The sequence below is a fragment of the Schistocerca piceifrons genome, chromosome 2 (genome assembly GCF_021461385.2).
Source record: "Schistocerca piceifrons isolate TAMUIC-IGC-003096 chromosome 2, iqSchPice1.1, whole genome shotgun sequence".
Taxonomy (NCBI): Eukaryota; Metazoa; Arthropoda; class Insecta; order Orthoptera; family Acrididae; genus Schistocerca; species Schistocerca piceifrons.
The window spans coordinates 698,626,419-698,644,135 of record NC_060139.1 but is presented as its reverse complement, the minus strand read 5'-3'; the positions used below and the strand labels follow the sequence as shown (position 1 = coordinate 698,644,135).

The 17,717-nt window shown below is 40.9% G+C and overlaps 1 protein-coding gene across 3 annotated transcripts in view; it reads left to right on the top strand.

Annotated features, from left to right (window-relative positions):
* LOC124777287 (maestro heat-like repeat-containing protein family member 1) overlaps nt 1–17,717 on the top strand; it is a 274,758-nt gene that overhangs the window by 138,004 nt on the left and 119,037 nt on the right. For all 3 annotated transcript variants that reach the window (XM_047252633.1, XM_047252635.1, XM_047252634.1), the window contains exons 20-22: nt 5,216–5,354; nt 5,469–5,616; nt 10,240–10,448. In XM_047252633.1, coding sequence (XP_047108589.1) covers nt 5,216–5,354; nt 5,469–5,616; nt 10,240–10,448 — 496 coding nt within the window. The remainder of the gene's footprint in view (nt 1–5,215; nt 5,355–5,468; nt 5,617–10,239; nt 10,449–17,717) is intronic.

Here is a 17,717-nt window from a genome sequence, read left to right as displayed (position 1 = left end):
GAATTAATCTTCCACTGTGAAGCGGAGTGTCCACTATTCTGAAACTTCCTCACAGTTTAAAACTGTATGCCAGATGGAAACTCAAAGCAGGCAGTGCTCTTCCTGATGGCTGGTAAGGCACGACTCATGGTGCACCCTCACACCTTACCTCTTTACTAGCCCTGTAAGATATGCAGAACACCTGTGAACTTTGGAATGCAGGAGAGACGTAATGGTGGGTCTAAGCTGTGACAGTAGGTTCATGTGTTGTGCATAGATAGCTCAGTCATTAAGAGAATTGACCATGAAATTCAACCTTCCTTTGAATTCTAGATTTAGGCCACAGTTTTAATCCGTTTGTTGTGACTACAGTTTGATGGATTGAGTATTTGAGTTCTTTCTCCAAGGATTTTTCACAAAATACTTTTCCTGCATCTTCTTTTGTCCTCCATCATTAAAATTTCTTTCAAGTTTTCAGATGATATAGCTGAAATGATTTCCACTCCTGATAATGTCTTGACATTTTCCAAACAATTTCTAAATCCTTCCTGTAGAGAAATGTAGCCAATTTCATAAATATTTGTGACTTAATTGGATTAGCTCAACTCTTCTACTTCTTTTTCTTCTCATTATTATTATTATTATTATTATTATTATTATTATTATTATTATTATTACTATTATTATTATTCTGAGTTGTTCATGCAATGTTTTTACAATGATTAATGATTTCTTTAGTAGAAGTGCATCAAGAGCTCTTCCGCTCATTCCTTTTTCCAAATCCTCATTTTCCTGTAGCTTTTCCATTTCGGCATTCACCCACTTCTGCATTCTGGTAACCTATTATTGTTAAAAGTGGCTGCTTCTTTTCTTTCCCTATTATTTCCTTGCCCTTGTCATAGTTACCATTTACTTCATCAGGTTGGCTATTATTTTGTGGCATATATACTTGTGTTGTCACTTAACTTTTCTTCCTTCCTTGGATCTTCACTACTATCAACCTTTCATCTATATATCTCATTGATATCACTTTATCCTTGATTTTTGTCCTAATATTGTGTCAACAATTTTCCTCCAGAATAAAGTATTCTGAATTCAACATTTCCAAACAAACCATTCTGCTATCTTATTTCAGAGATTCTTGCTATATCCACTCCATTTCATATGATTTTCTCATCAAGATTCTCCCACTTTCCTGCTTATTAGTAAGGCAGTAACATCGCCTGTTGCGATCGTTAATTTTTTTCTATATTACAAGGGCATGCGGAAAAGCAATATTCTGAATTTTTTTAATGTGAAAACTCTTAAAGCTTTTTATGTAAGGTAAATGTTATTAGCATTCTACACCTTTATTCTTCATGTCTGCATATTTATTTCTCAACATAGTCACCCTGGTGATGAACATGTTTCTCCCAGCAAGAGACCAGTTGGTTGATACAGTCACCATAGGATATTTGACTTTGCTGATGGGGCCACATCATCACCTCTGCTTCCACTGCTACATCACCACCAAAGTGTAGTCCTTGAAGATGTTCATGTTTTGCAAACAGATGAAAATTGGAGGAGACCAAGTCTGGACTGTGTGGAGGGTAATGAAAGACAATGAACTCAAGGAATTGGATTGTTGCGTATGTCCCAGTGCTTGTGTGGTCTACCAGGACAGATGCACCATGTATGAACAAACTCTTTGAATTCATGCTTTCAGAAACTTGTTCACAGCACACTGTTTCTCATGTACCGACAATTACGTCACACAACCCAGGCACAGTTCTGTCGTAGGAAACATATTAAGTAACTCCCCCTGACTATCATTGTAATTGGAAAAATGCTATTATATCAATAAAATGTAAAAGTAAATTTCTAAGAATTATTTCGGTTGGATGTCAGTGCCCTGTTACTTGAGTGCGTAGGTGCCATTTTCTTCATTAAGCAGGATGAGCAGCATGCCAAATGCCATCTCACGTTTATACGAATCCCACAAACCCTGATATTTTATAGTCTCATTCACTTGCTCTCAAGAATAGCACTTAACTTCCACTCTGTAGGCATACACTGTAAGTATTTAAAGGTTATCATAACAACTTGAGGTCAGCTGGGAATTAGGATTGGTTAGCCTTAAGTAAACAGGTTAGAAATGCAGTAAATCATCAAATATAATTGTGAGGCATATTGTCCACTTGATATCAGCAGTTTACAGTAGCAAGGGGTTGATTATTACAGGTTTGTTTGTCACCTGTTGTTTAAGATGAGAGCACACAAAAGAGATCAGGCTCAGTTGAACACCTTTGCCTTTTATGGTACTTTGTCAATCTTGTTAAAGGTAGTCCTTTTCATGAACCAAGTACTCACTGCCCAAAGAAACCATACAAGCATCAACCATTTCTACAACACCAGACGTTTATCTCAATCATCAGTATAACACAGAAAAAGCTCACGTAATCAATCTTGTACTGAACGAAAACTGCACTGCCATGCAGGTCTTTCAACAACAATTCTAAAATACAATTTAGCGCATTTGATCCTATGAAGCTTGAACCAATGATCAGGATTGAGTACTTCTAACGAGCAACCAGTCATCCACCTGCACGATTAAACCGAGAAGAGACAACTTCAGAACTTCTCACAAGTGCAAAGCAGATTCAATTATCCAGCACGTTGATGTAGCATAAGAACTCGAGAAAGTGGTCCTACTATCATTCTAAAGATTGTCACAGTTGGAAATGGTACTTGTGCACACATTCAAAGTCACTTCCTACTCGCACACAATGCTTGGGTGTAATAAATGTGGAATAACCTGTCGCTACATGGATACTGTTTCGGGCACTTGTAGCAGTGTCCGAAAAGTGGTAGTACTCCAGAAGTAAAAATTAAATCAGAAATGAACATTCTTGTAGCTCAGTAGTGACTCATTATTTCAAGTACATCAGCGTCTTACCTAGCAGCCCTCTCCATAGAACATATGCGGCCGCTCTTGAGAATCACATTAAATTTACTCAGTTTTGAAATTGAATAAAAGCCTATGAACTGTAACAGAGGAGTATAACTCCTTATGTATTATTCTTCCTTACTTCCTGTAGCATAGTAGTAAAATAAATAATTCTTAACCTGAGAGGTTAAAAACTCGGATGGCTACTTTATTTCATTTGCGAGAGCTGAAGCTATTGCATAGCAGACTAATACAGGGATTACCCTCTGACATAACTGTTCTGAATGCTTTTAAACTGATGTTAAGATTGTTCTAGAAACTTTTAGATATTCCCGACTTTCCCCCACAAATGCTGCCACCATATAACTTCCAGCTGTATTACTATTGCGTCTCCCCATTCTCGGCGACTCACTGCCTTCTGTGTATAATGTCCATGTGCCCACTTACCTAGTGTCATTTCAAGTGCTCCGTCTTATCTTAATTTGAGTAAAAGGTAAATAGTTTATTCAAGTTGCCTTATGGGTGGCGTGAAATTCTTCTCCTTGAAATTAGATGAAGCATTTAAGTTGTTGTTACTAAAAAAAGAAAAAGAAGAAAAAAAATGCATGTGGCCATATAAAGGAGGAGACACTAATACATTACTACATAATGTAGTTGCTACATTACAGCTACAATTCAGAGTGCTCTAGTGCCATCAGCAAAGTGCAAAAGTTGGATGGTTAATCTGTATAACATGTAATACCTCAACTGATATTGAGAATGGGATAAAAAATTCAGAGGCATTACTTTTCAGCATACCTTTGTACAATGGCTTTTGGCAGATGAGGTGCTTAGTGAGGTTCGATGTTACCTCAGTGAAGGAGATATCACTAATAAACATTTCATGACATTTATTCCTGATGTTATGGCAGCCTTTTATGGCATATAGAAAACAATTGGAAGTCACAGCATATTCAAAATCTCCAAAAAAAAAAAAAACTTCATAATTAGCATGATGAATCCTTAAAGCAAAAAGTTACTCCGGAATTAAAATATCTCCCCATTTGGATGTCCAGATGGGAGGCACTGAAGGAGGTTGCATAATATCGTACTAACATTATATATTTTAGTTGTGTGTGTGTGTGTGGGGGGGGGGGGGGGGGGGGCAGGGAGGGGGGGGGGGGAGGGAGGCAGAATAATAGAATTGCTTATGAGTGACTGTTAGCATATGGCCACCTTCTTGCTCTAGTGTCTGGCATTGCTGGTTACTAATGTGGAGATCCCAGGTTCAGTTCCTGGAATGAGGTCCACTCAGCTTCATGAGGCCAAATGAGATCACTTGATAAAATAAGCAGTAACACTGACACACAATACACAGAAATGACTTCAGATAGGAACGCTTGCACTAGGTTGGTAATTGCTTGATGTTTATCTATTTAAACATAAGTACTCTTATCTTTTGTGAACTTGTAAAATGCATGCAGACTTGAATATAGAATTGCTCAACCAATCACTTTCTATGGATTCCTACCATTGGTTTTGTTTTACAATCAGAAATTAAAAATACTGTTTGTTGTCAAATGAGATGGACTACAAGGAGACATTTGCAAAAGAGCACAACTTTGGTAACACACCTTAAATTTAGGGTTGCTTATATAACTACAGAATTGCTTTGTTGGTTTGTCCTTTACCACTGTCAGATCTACAAAAGTAGATCTTACCACAGTTCTCACATTCTCATTCCATTTGATATTTCTCTGCAACGTTACACTTAGATATTTAAACAATTTGACTGTGTCAAGCAGGACACTAGTAATCATGTGTCCGAACCTTACAAATTTGATCTTCCTAGTCATCCATAATAACTTACATTTTTCCACATTTAGGGCTAACTGCCATTCATATGAGTACCCATTCATTGCATCAACTAGAAATTTTGTCATCGTGTGCAGAATAGGTACAGAAATCATGCCAAACATTTTTTGTTTACTGGAAAATTACCTCTACTAGAAATGTTTAAAATTGTAGAAATAAAAAAGCCTAGTGTTTTAAAATCCATGCTATGGTTTGTTTCATTGATTTATATAGATGACCTTTACTGATTTGTCACAATACAGCGTTGTAACATTCAGGTAGCAATATTAAGTAAATATTATCTTTCTTTTTTTAATTGTGATGCAAGTTAAAAAAAGGTTTAGACCACTCAACCCCACCCCCTCCAAACCTCTCTCTCCCTCACCTATCCCTCTCTCTTTCCTCTTCTTGCATGATTTTTCTTTAAAAGCTGCTTAATTATTATGTATTAATTATACTGTGACAATTTTAATTTAGATGGCATTCTCAAGCAGCTGTCTAATGTACATTATGTACAAACTCGAAATGGTGGTCTAAGAGCAATTTTGGCTCTGGCACATCATCATCCCAAGTCTGTGGTATCCGCACTGCTGCTTCAGCGACTCCCATATGACCTGTAAGTTTAATTTTAACACTTTTATATTTTTACTTACTACTACTACTACTACTACTGCTACTACTGCTACAGACACTACTTCCACTGCTGCAATTACCACTCTTTTGTTAACAGGTCAGTATCAGAATGCTGGATGGTATTGGCCCAGGACCCAGTTTTGTCTTCGGACATAATTGAGCAGTTCCTTTCTATAATTTCAACCACTCCTCTCTATGAAATCCAGAATGATAAAGTGAAGATAGCTGCTCTACTACCTCTGGCTGTAAGTACTGAATGAAATAAGACAGATTAAATTAGAGACTGTACAAATTATCTTCCAGAAAAAACTGTAGTAGCATTTTCTTCCTTTCCTGAGCTTTACTGCATTATAGGCTTGTACTACACTGATGATTTGTAGTTTTTATAGCATTCAAATACTGGAATTATTGTCATTACTGTTGCAGTGTGAAATGTTAATGCTAACTTTTAAACCTCTTTCAAATTTAACTAGATAAAGAACAAAGTGAAGGTACAGAAGCTTCATAACTAAGTCCAATTACATGGACTTCTTTTAAGCAAAGGTCACCACTCTCTTAATGCCTATTCTTTTAAATATGTGTCCTCATTCCATTACATATTCTACATTTCCAGACCTATATAATGTAATCAAAAATCATGGTTCAAAGTAAGTAAGAAAGGAAAAAGCTGGAGAACTGTGTTCTGTGGAACAGGAATGGGTTAGTTATTGAACACCATCTCCTTCTCCCTACTGCTGCTGTTCCGTCATTTTCGTCATTGCCATCGTTGTTGCTGCTGCAGCCGTCGACTTCGTCATCCATCCATCAACTGGTAAGTTCAGTGACACCATGCCTTCTCCAACAACGATCATCGTTTACACCTGCCCTCTCAATCCTTTTATAACTATCACTTGAAGTACTTCCTCCTTCCATCAGGCCTATCCCCTTCTATCTGGCCTTTCCCATCCAGGCACGCTAAACTCAGTAGTACCCTCTTCAGATCCAGCATAAGGACCAGCATCTGAATTTCTTTCACCACCACACATAGCTCCACCTGCGCCATCTCAATCAACACAGCCAAATGTTTCTGCATCAAGTTTCTGTATTGTGGTGCCATCTCCATCCATACCACCTTCCAAACAAACCCCTCATCTGTTATCCCCAGTTACACCTACCACTCCCTCCTTACCTACACCTGCCAGGAAGGCTTCCATAGGCCTCAGAACAGATGCTATCCCTCCACTTATCCCAAAAAACACCAAAACAAATGGAAGCTCAGACTTCGACTGCCAGGCCATCCCATCAGCGACTATGACTGTAGAACTTCATACCTTCCTACTCTCCCATCTTGACTCCTACTTCCTCAAACCTAAAACCATCCCTCTTGAAATCAGAAAATACATCCCTTCCTTGCCTATCATTCAGATTACCAAAAAGAAAAGACACTGTCCTCATTAAATCCCCTGATCGAGAATTGTGCATCAAGCTTCTCCAGAAGATCACCTGTGTCACTTCCGGTCCTTATGTAAACCTCACAACCTTTCCCACCACCACCTGGACCAAGCAGCCACAACCTTGTCGCTGTCCCTTCACCCCCACTGCTATGGTCAAACATATTGACTCTTGAGACCACATTGGGTGAGGTGGACGTTGAGCTCAACTCCCACCCTGACCTCAAAGTTCAGATAGCACTCCATATTTTGGACAATATTGGTCCACACTTCGAAGTTCTCATCTTCACTGAACATTCATCTGCAATTGACCACCCTTTACTCTGTGGGCCTGGTATACCATCGACACACCATTGAGCCATCCAAATTCTGTCCTCAATCCTACCACTGCCATAGATGCCTGATGTGTATGGTCACCAAGCCACCGAATGCAGAAACCCTTCCACCTGTCGCCACTGTAAATTCGCCCATTTCCTCAAGCAATCTCATAAGCTTAACTATCCTCCATTATGTGATACTTGTAACTTGCCCCACCTGACCTATCTTCCAAGTGCAGGGCTTAACCTCCACCTGCCAAATCTGAGCTGACAGTTCCCATCAGATCTACAAACAATCCCTTCAACCTTCAACCCCTAAACTCCCTCCACCCACCTCCCACAGGTGGAGATTTCATCCATTTTATGATCATCGTTCTTCAAAACAGCCATCCTTTCCAAAGGCCCCAGAGCCTACACCAGAGTTTCCTTGCTGTCCACTCTGTCTTCCTCCTCAACACAAAAACTGTCTATACGTGCAACAAGGTCCACTCTGTTTTCACCTATCTTGATGCCCTACATTAAACTCAATCCAGCTACCCATCCACTACCTCTTCTTCCTTAATCATTTTGCAACAGCAGTACAATATCCTAGTCCACAATATCTGCCTCTTTTCAGCCCACAAAACCCTCCTCATGCACACCCTCTCCCAACACCATATTGATGCTTTATCCTGAATGTTACTATTAGCCACCACAAGACTCTCACTGTTCTGCCATAGGCCCTCTACAAGACTTTGACTGAACACCTAATTCTCACTCTCTTCCTGCAAACCATAACTGTTACCTGTGCCACTATCTATATGTGTCCACATCATCCTATCCCATACAAATTCCTCATCCACATAGACCATATGTTTTCAACATATATTATTGCCACCAACCTTAACAGTCCCATGCTGAGATCCAGGAGTGGCGTAGATTTACTGTCTCCCTTCGTGGTTATACAAGAGGAATCAAAAATTTTTGGTACTGGTGCTGCCATCTGGAAAGTAGGATTAGTAGATCTTTGCACCACTATGCGGCGATAGCTGCATGTATGTCAGTGTGTGGAGTGGCATTCAGCTGGGAGGAAGTGTTGCATGTCCACAGTGATTTCCGTAATACTCTGTTTGGTGTGTGGCAATTTTACGATGGATCCACGAACAGAACACAGATGTTCGTCAGACCACATCTGATGATCCAACCTTTTTGTCACGGGTTATCACCAGTGACAAGAGCTGGATTTACAGGTATGAGCTAGAGACAAAGCAACAATTGTCCCAGTGGAAGAGCCCGGGCTGTCAAAGACCCAAAAAAGTGAGACCGGTGAAGAGTAAAGTGAAGAGCATGTTCATCGTTTTCTTTGGTACCAAGGGAATTGTGCACAAAGAATTCATCCCAACCAACCAAACAGTGAATTCCGTGTACTACTGGGATGTTTTGTGACGGCTTCTTGAAAACATGTGGGGACGATGGCCCGAACTTTGGCGTCAAGGAAACTGGCTGCTGCTTCATGATAATGCGGCGTGTCACACGTCCTCGCTCACCAGAACCTTTTTGGCAAAAAACAACATGGTGGTTGTACCCCACTCACTGTATTCGCCAGATTTGGCACCTTGTGACTTTGCGTTATTCCCAAAACTGGAACTGAAGTTGAAAGGCTGTCAGATCGACACTCTAGAGAGGATTCAAAAAGCATCGCTGGTGGTGATAAACACCCTCAAAGAACAGGACTTCCAGAAAACATTTGACCCTCGCCTCTCTCTGTCTCCGCCCCTCGCCTCTCTCTCTGTCTCTGCCCCTCGCGTCTCTCTCTCTGTCTCTGCCCCTTGCCTCTCTCTCTCTCTCTCTCTCTCTCTCTCTCCGCCCCTCGCCTCTCTCTCTCTCTCTCTCTCTCTCTCTCTCTCTCTCTGTCTCCGCCCCTCGCCTCTCTCTCTCTCTCTCTCTCTCTCTCTCTCTCTCTCTCTGTCTCCGCCCCTCACCTCTCTCCGTCACCGCCCGTGCCCCATCCCCCGCTAGCTCCGGCTCGCCTCCTTCCCCCCCCCTCCCCCCTCAAGCTAGCATGTTTTCAGTCTTACTTATGTGCTTCTGGGTGTCTTGTCATTGCTACCAATACCTTGGGAGATACAATTGTTGGATGGTTTTCCTATAGTTCCAGGTTGATTTTATCACTATTTACCTATCAGTCCCAAGTCATGTGGAATTCAAAACACCAACAATGTCTTACACACTAACCCTACGTGAGGTCAAATAGTTACATATATGTGCTATTTGCTGAAATGAGCATGTGGCATGGCTGATACACTCAGTTGCTGTAAACACACACTGAATCTGTAGGTCATGTAACTAAAGATATTTCTAAGATATAAATAAATGATCTATAGATGCAACAAGAAAGGAAAATTTGTTTCTCTGCTATGGCAATGCAAAAATCAAATTTCTTGGTAATAACAGAGCTGCAAGTGATGAAAGTTTCAAAAATGAGGGCTCAGGAAATTGGTGGTGTAAATGAGCATAAGTGATTATGCAGGAAATGACAACATATAATGTGAATATACCTGTGTGTGTGTGTGTGTGTGTGTGTGTGTGTGTGTGAGAGAGAGAGAGAGAGAGAGTGGTATTTAGAACGTCACTATAGGCTGAAACTGAGTCATGCCCAAATAGTTAAATTATTGGAACGGCAAAGCCAGTTTGAGGCAGGTGTCAACATTGGAGTCCTATACTGTGAGTAATTTGCATAAGTAAATAACACCTACAACAGTATTGGCAGTTTACATTTTGGCTAGATTGTGTGCAGTCATTTAGTTGTATTAGGGTTTTCAGATGTTCCTGCAATCAGTTTTTGTTGATCATCTGATTGATGGCAAAATACTGCTATTGTTTGCCTGTTATTTTTCCACTGTTTGTATGCAAATTGTGAGATTGCTGCAATATGTGCTTGTAGACTGGTACATTTGCATGGTTTGAAATAAGTCCTCCCATTGTAAGAGCTTTGGTATACGAAAGAATGTTTATATAGTGCTCTAATATGTTAAAGTGATGTGGAAGGGCAGGTACATTGTTAATGTTTTTCTTGCAGTTTTTATGTTGTTGTTCTAAGTTGTTTGTTTCTTTTTTTTTTTTTTTTTTTTTTTTTTTGCAGGCAATAAGTGCAATGAGCAATATGTTCAGTATAGCCAGCATGAGTTCAATTACAGTTAAAAAGTTTCCGGAACTGTTTTCCATGTTTCTTGTTGCAATGGGCTGCTATGTTGGTATCTCTCCACCTATCTGTGTTCCGCAGAAACCAGAAAATACAAATAAATATGGTATTGTTCCAAACAGGGGTGCTTACAAACTAAATCCTGCAAAGTAAGTTGAATATTTTACAGCTGTGTTCATATTTTTAGCACTATAAGACATTATGCCTTGTAGAAGGAAGGCTGACACAATTTTTTCTTACCATCAGGTACATCAGAAGTTAAATTAGTTGTTTAATTGGTGAGACAATGTAGTGAGTGCATCTCTGAGAAAAAATAATATGATGAAGAATTTTTGGCCTTTCTCTACAATTTCTTATCCCCACATTTGCCCTTCGCTAGCAAATTAACTATTCCTTAATGCCTCAGCATGTGTCCTATCAATGTCAGTCTTAAATTTGCCAAGTTTTCCATACATTTCTTTTCTCTTCAGTTCAGCTCAGTACCTCCCCATTAGTTACTCAATGCAACCGTCAATACTTCATCACTTTTGTGCAACACCAGCATTTCAAAAACTTCTGTTCTCCTCATGGCTGTACTGTTTATTGCCCGTATTTCAATACTGCATGAGATACATTTCAGAAAAATGCATTTTTACTTCCTACTACATAAATTTATTGCATATTAACAAATGTACTTTTTCATAAACTGTTTATTTTAATTGGTAGTCTGCATTTTATAACCCTTTGCTGGTGCATACCTCTTTGAATTTGTTATAATCATTTACTCCCTTGACCAGAAACTTTATTTTTCCTGCCATCATACAAGTTCTCTAACCCACATATTACAATTTTTTTTGGCAGAAAAGTTACAACTTGCAAGAAACAGCTGCTTTTCTCGTTCCACTGTTCAGCTTTAGTTCACATATTACTACATATGTTCCAGTGATGGGAGTATACTGATGAAAGTTAAATAATAACTACTGTGATGTACTTCATGCGAATAGCAGTGTACTCTGTGCATTGTTTCCTGCAGTGCTAAGAGTGATCTGAAAATCCAGAATCAAAGTATTCTGATTATTGAGAAGTGTTGTTTCAAAACTTGATAAGTGCTACAGATCAAATTCTTTATAAAATTAGTTTTTCTGTTTTCATCAATGTAGATGTTTCCACATTTGAATTTTTATATGATTAATAGATCTCACTGCCATAAATAATACATCATAGTGAAATACATTTAAATTTAATTTCTGTAACAATATAACAGTAATAATTAAAGCTGGTGTCTGTTGTCTTGCCTTTTCAAATTACATTTAACTTTATTTTACAATTATTTTTAATGCTCTTTAGTGTTTATTATATGCCCGCATTTTTATGCAATGAATGTTTTTACCTACATTATTGTATACTACAATTTTTTAATTCATAGTTTTAAAGTGTATTGAGAATAAAAATAATAACAATAGCAATACAGTGGCATAATATAATAATAACAATGGTAACTATTTTAAAGGAATTGTTTAGCTTATATCTTTATCAGTACTGCATGAAGTAATAAATAAACAATAGTGGCACGAAAAGTATTGCCTATTACAGTTACGTTGCTATTGTCAAGTTTTATCTCTTACATCTTTACATTATTTTTCTAGAACATCTTTGTAAAACTCTTTGCATCACCTGGCATTTTAAAATTCTTTGGTGACACACACACACACACACACACACACACACACACACACACACACACACAGATATATATATATATGATGTGGTTCTTCCCCCCATGAACCATGGACCTTGCCGTTGGTGGGGAGGCTTGCGTGCCTCAGCGATACAGATAGCCGTACCGTAGGTGCAACCACAACGGAGGGGTATCTGTTGAGAGGCCAGACAAACGTGTGGTTCCTGAAGAGGGGCAGCAGCCTTTTCAGTAGTTGCAAGGGCAACAGTCTGGATGATTGACTGATCTGGCCTTGTAACAATAACCAAAACGGCCTTGCTGTGCTGGTACTGCGAACGGCTGAAAGCAAGGGGAAACTACAGCCGTAATTCTTCCCGAGGGCATGCAGCTTTACTGTATGATTACATGATGATGGCGTCCTCTTGGGTAAAATATTCCGGAGGTAAAATAGTCCCCCATTCGGATCTCCGGGCGGGGACTACTCAAGAGGATGTCGTTATCAGGAGAAAGAAAACTGGCGTTCTACGGATCGGAGCGTGGAATGTCAGATCCCTTAATCGGGCAGGTAGGTTAGAAAATTTAAAAAGGGAAATGGATAGGTTGAAGTTAGATATAGTGGGAATTAGTGAAGTTCGGTGGCAGGAGGAACAAGACTTCTGGTCAGGTGACTACAGGGTTATAAACACAAAATCAAATAGGGGTAATGCAGGAGTAGGTTTAATAATGAATAGGAAAATAGGAATGCGGGTAAGCTACTACAAACAGCATAGTGAACGCATTATTGTGGCCAAGATAGATACGAAGCCCACGCCTACTACAGTAGTACAAGTTTATATGCCAACTAGCTCTGCAGATGATGAAGAAATTGAAGAAATGTATGATGAAATAAAAGAAATTATTCAGATTGTGAAGGGAGACGAAAATTTAATAGTCATGGGTGACTGGAATTCGAGTGTAGGAAAAGGGAGAGAAGGGAACATAGTAGGTGAATATGGATTGGGGGACAGAAATGAAAGAGGAAGCCGCCTGGTCGAATTTTGCACAGAGCACAACATAATCATAACTAACACTTGGTTTAAGAATCATGAAAGAAGGTTGTATACATGGAAGAACCCTGGCGATACTAAAAGGTATCAGATAGATTATATAATGGTAAGACAGAGATTTAGGAACCAGGTTTTAAATTGTAAGACATTTCCAGGGGCAGATGTGGACTCTGACCACAATCTATTGGTTATGACCTGTAGATTAAAACTGAAGAAACTGCAAAAAGGTGGGAATTTAAAGAGATGGGACCTGGATAAACTAAAAGAACCAGAGGTTGTACAGAGATTCAGGGAGAGCATAAGGGAGCAATTGACAGGAATGGGGGAAATAAATACAGTAGAAGAAGAATGGGTAGCTTTGAGGGATGAAGTAGTGAAGGCAGCAGAGGATCAAGTAGGTAAAAAGACGAGGGCTAGTAGAAATCCTTGGGTAACAGAAGAAATATTGAATTTAATTGATGAAAGGAGAAAATATAAAAATGCAGTAAGTGAAACAGGCAAAAAGGAATACAAACGTCTCAAAAATGAGATCGACAGGAAGTGCAAAATGGCTAAGCAGGGATGGCTAGAGGACAAATGTAAGGATGTAGAGGCCTATCTCACTAGGGGTAAGATAGATACCGCCTACAGGAAAATTAAAGAGACCTTTGGAGAGAAGAGAACCACTTGTATGAATATCAAGACCTCAGATGGAAACCCAGTTCTAAGCAAAGAAGGGAAAGCAGAAAGGTGGAAGGAGTATATAGAGGGTCTATACAAGGGCGATGTACTTGAGGACAATATTATGGAAATGGAAGAGGATGTAGATGAAGATGAAATGGGAGATATGATACTGCGTGAAGAGTTTGACAGAGCACTGAAAGACCTGAGTCGAAACAAGGCCCCCGGAGTAGACAATATTCCATTGGAACTACTGACGGCCGTGGGAGAGCCAGTCCTGACAAAACTCTACCATCTGGTGAGCAAGATGTATGAAACAGGCGAAATACCCACAGACTTCAAGAAGAATATAATAATTCCAATCCCAAAGAAAGCAGGTGTTGACAGATGTGAAAATTACCGAACTATCAGCTTAATAAGTCACAGCTGCAAAATACTAACACGAATTCTTTACAGACGAATGGAAAAACTAGTAGAAGCCAACCTCGGGGAAGATCAGTTTGGATTCCGTAGAAACACTGGAACACGTGAGGCAATACTGACCTTACGACTTATCTTAGAAGAAAGATTAAGGAAAGGCAAACCTACGTTTCTAGCATTTGTAGACTTAGAGAAAGCTTTTGACAATGTTGACTGGAATACTCTCTTTCAAATTCTAAAGGTGGCAGGGGTAAAATACAGGGAGCGAAAGGCTATTTACAATTTGTACAGAAACCAGATGGCAGTTATAAGAGTCGAGGGACATGAATGGGAAGCAGTGGTTGGGAAGGGAGTAAGACAGGGTTGTAGCCTCTCCCCGATGTTGTTCAATCTGTATATTGAGCAAGCAGTAAAGGAAACAAAAGAAAAATTCGGAGTAGGTATTAAAATTCATGGAGAAGAAATAAAAACTTTGAGGTTCGCCGATGACATTGTAATTCTGTCAGAGACAGCAAAGGACTTGGAAGAGCAGTTGAATGGAATGGACAGTGTCTTGAAAGGAGGATATAAGATGAACATCAACAAAAGCAAAACAAGGATAATGGAATGTAGTCTAATTAAGTCGGGTGATGCTGAGGGAATTAGATTAGGAAATGAGGCACTTAAAGTAGTAAAGGAGTTTTGCTACTTGGGGAGCAAAATAACTGATGATGGTCAAAGTAGAGAGGATATAAAATGTAGGCTGGCAATGGCAAGGAAAGCGTTTCTGAAGAAGAGAAATTTGTTAACATCCAGTATAGATTTAAGTGTCAGGAAGTCATTTCTGAAAGTATTCGTATGGAGTGTAGCCATGTATGGAAGTGAAACATGGACGATAAATAGTTTGGACAAGAAGAGAATAGAAGCTTTCGAAATGTGGTGCTACAGAAGAATGCTGAAGATTAGACGGGTAGATCACATAACTAATGAGGAAGTATTGAATAGGATTGGGGAGAAGAGAAGTTTGTGGCACAACTTGACCAGAAGAAGGGATCGGTTGGTAGGACATGTTCTGAGGCATCAAGGGATCACCAATTTAGTATTGGAGGGCAGCGTGGAGGGTAAAAATCGTAGAGGGAGACCAAGAGATGAATACACTAAGCAGATTCAGAAGGATGTAGGTTGCAGTAGGTACTGGGAGATGAAAAAGCTTGCACAGGATAGAGTAGCATGGAGAGCTGCATCAAACCAGTCTCAGGACTGAAGACCACAACAACAACAACAACAACAATGATGTGGTTATAATAGAGGGAAACATTCCATGTAGGAAATATATATCTAAAAACAAAGATGATGTGACTTACCAAATGAAAGTGCTGGCAGGTCGACAGACACACAAACAAACACAAACATACACACAAAATTCAAGCTTTCGCAACCAACGGTTGCTTCATCAGGAAAGAGGGAAGGAGAGGGAAAGACGAAAGTATGTGGGTTTTAAGGGAGAGGGTAAGGAGTCATTCCAATCCCGGGAGCGGAAAGACTTACCTTAGGGGGGAAAAAAGGGGTATACACTCGCGGCACACGCGCACACACACACACACACACACACACACACACACACACACACACACACACACATTCATCCGCACATACACAGACACAAGCAGACATTTGTAAAGGCAAAGAGTTTGGGCAGAGATGTCAGTCAAGGCGGAAGTACAGAGGCAAAGATGTTGTTGAAAGACAGGTGAGGTATGAGCGGCGGCAAATTGAAATTAGCGGAGATTGAGGCCTGGCGGGTAACGAGAAGAGAGGATATACAGAAGGGCAAGTTCCCATCTCCGGAGTTCTGACAGGTTGGTGTTAGTGGGAAGTATCCAGATAACCCGGACGGTGTAACACTGTGCCAAGATGTGCTGGCCGTGCACCAAGGCATGTTTAGCCACAGGGTGATCCTCATTACCAACAAACACTGTCTGCCTGTGTCCATTCATGCGAATGGACAGTTTGTTGCTGGTCATTCCCACATAGAAAGCTTCACAGTGTAGGCAGGTCAGTTGGTAAATCACGTGGGTGCTTTCACACGTGGCTCTGCCTTTGATCGTGTACACTTCCGGGTTACAGGACTGGAGTAGGTGGTGGTGGGAGGGTGCATTGGACCGGTTTTACACCGGGGGCCGTTACAAGGGTAGGAGCCAGAGGGTAGGGAAGGTGGTTTGGGGATTTCATAGGGATGAACTAAGAGGTTACGAAGGTTAGGTGGACGGCGGAAAGACACTCTTGGTGGAGTGGGGAGGATTTCATGAAGGATGGATCTCATTTCAGGGCAGGATTTGAGGAAGTCGTATCCCTGCTGGAGAGCCACATTCAGAGTCTGATCCAGTCCCGGAAAGTATCCTGTCACAAGTGGGGCACTTTTGTGGTTCTTCTGTGGGAGGTTCTGGGTTTGAGGAGATGAGGAAGTGGCTCTGGTTATTTGCTTCTGTACCAGGTCGGGAGGGTAGTTGCGGGATGCGAAAGCTGTTTTCAAGCTGTTGGTGTAATGGTTCAGGGATTCAGGACTGGAGCAGATTCGTTCGCCACAAAGACCTCGGCTGTAGGGAAGGGACCGTTTGATGTGGAATGGGTGGCAGCTGTCATAATGGAGGTACTGTTGCTTGTTGGTGGGTTTGATGTGGACGGACGTGTGAAGCTGGCCATTGGACAGGTGGAGGTCAACGTCAAGGAAAGTGGCATGGGATTTGGAGTAGGACCAGGTGAATCTGATGGAACCAAAGGAGTTGAGGTTGGAGAGGAAATTCTGGAGTTCTTCTTCACTGTGAGTCCAGATCATGAAGATGTCATCAATAAATCTGTACCAAACTTCGGGTTGGCAGGCCTGGGTAACCAAGAAGGCTTCCTCTAAGCGACCCATGAATAGGTTGGCATACGAAGGGGCCATCCTGGTACCCACGGCTGTTCCCTTTAATTGTTGGTATGTCTGGCCTTCAAAAGTGAAGAAGTTGTGGGTCAGGATGAAGCTGGCTAAGGTAATGAGGAAAGAGGTTTTTGGTAGGGTGGCAGGTGATCGGCGTGAAAGGAAGTGCTCCATCGCAGTGAGGCCCTGGACGTGGGGAATATTTGTGTATAAGGAAGTGGCATCAATGGTTACAAGGATGGTTTCCGGGGGTAACAGACTGGGTAGGTATTCCAGGCGTTCGAGAAAGTGGTTGGTGTCTTTGATGAAGGATGGGAGACTGCATGTAATGGGTTGAAGGTGTTGATCTACGTAGGCAGAGGTACGTTCTGTGGGGGCTTGGTAGCCAGCTACAATGGGACGGCCAGGATGATTGGGTTTGTGAATTTTAGGGAGAAGGTAGAAGGTAGGGGTGCGGGGTGTTGGTGGGGTCAGGAGGTTGATGGAGTCAGGTGAAAGGTTTTGTAGGGGGCCTAAGGTTCTGAGGATTCCTTGAAGCTCCGCCTGGACATCAGGAATGAGATTACCTTGGCAAACTTTGTATGTAGTGTTGTCTGAAAGCTGACGCAGTCCCTCAGCCACATACTCCCGACGATCAAGTACCACTGTTGTGGAAGCCTTGTCCGCCGGAAGAATGACGATGGATCGGTCAGCCTTCAGATCACGGATAGCCTGGGCTTCAGCAGTGGTGATGTTG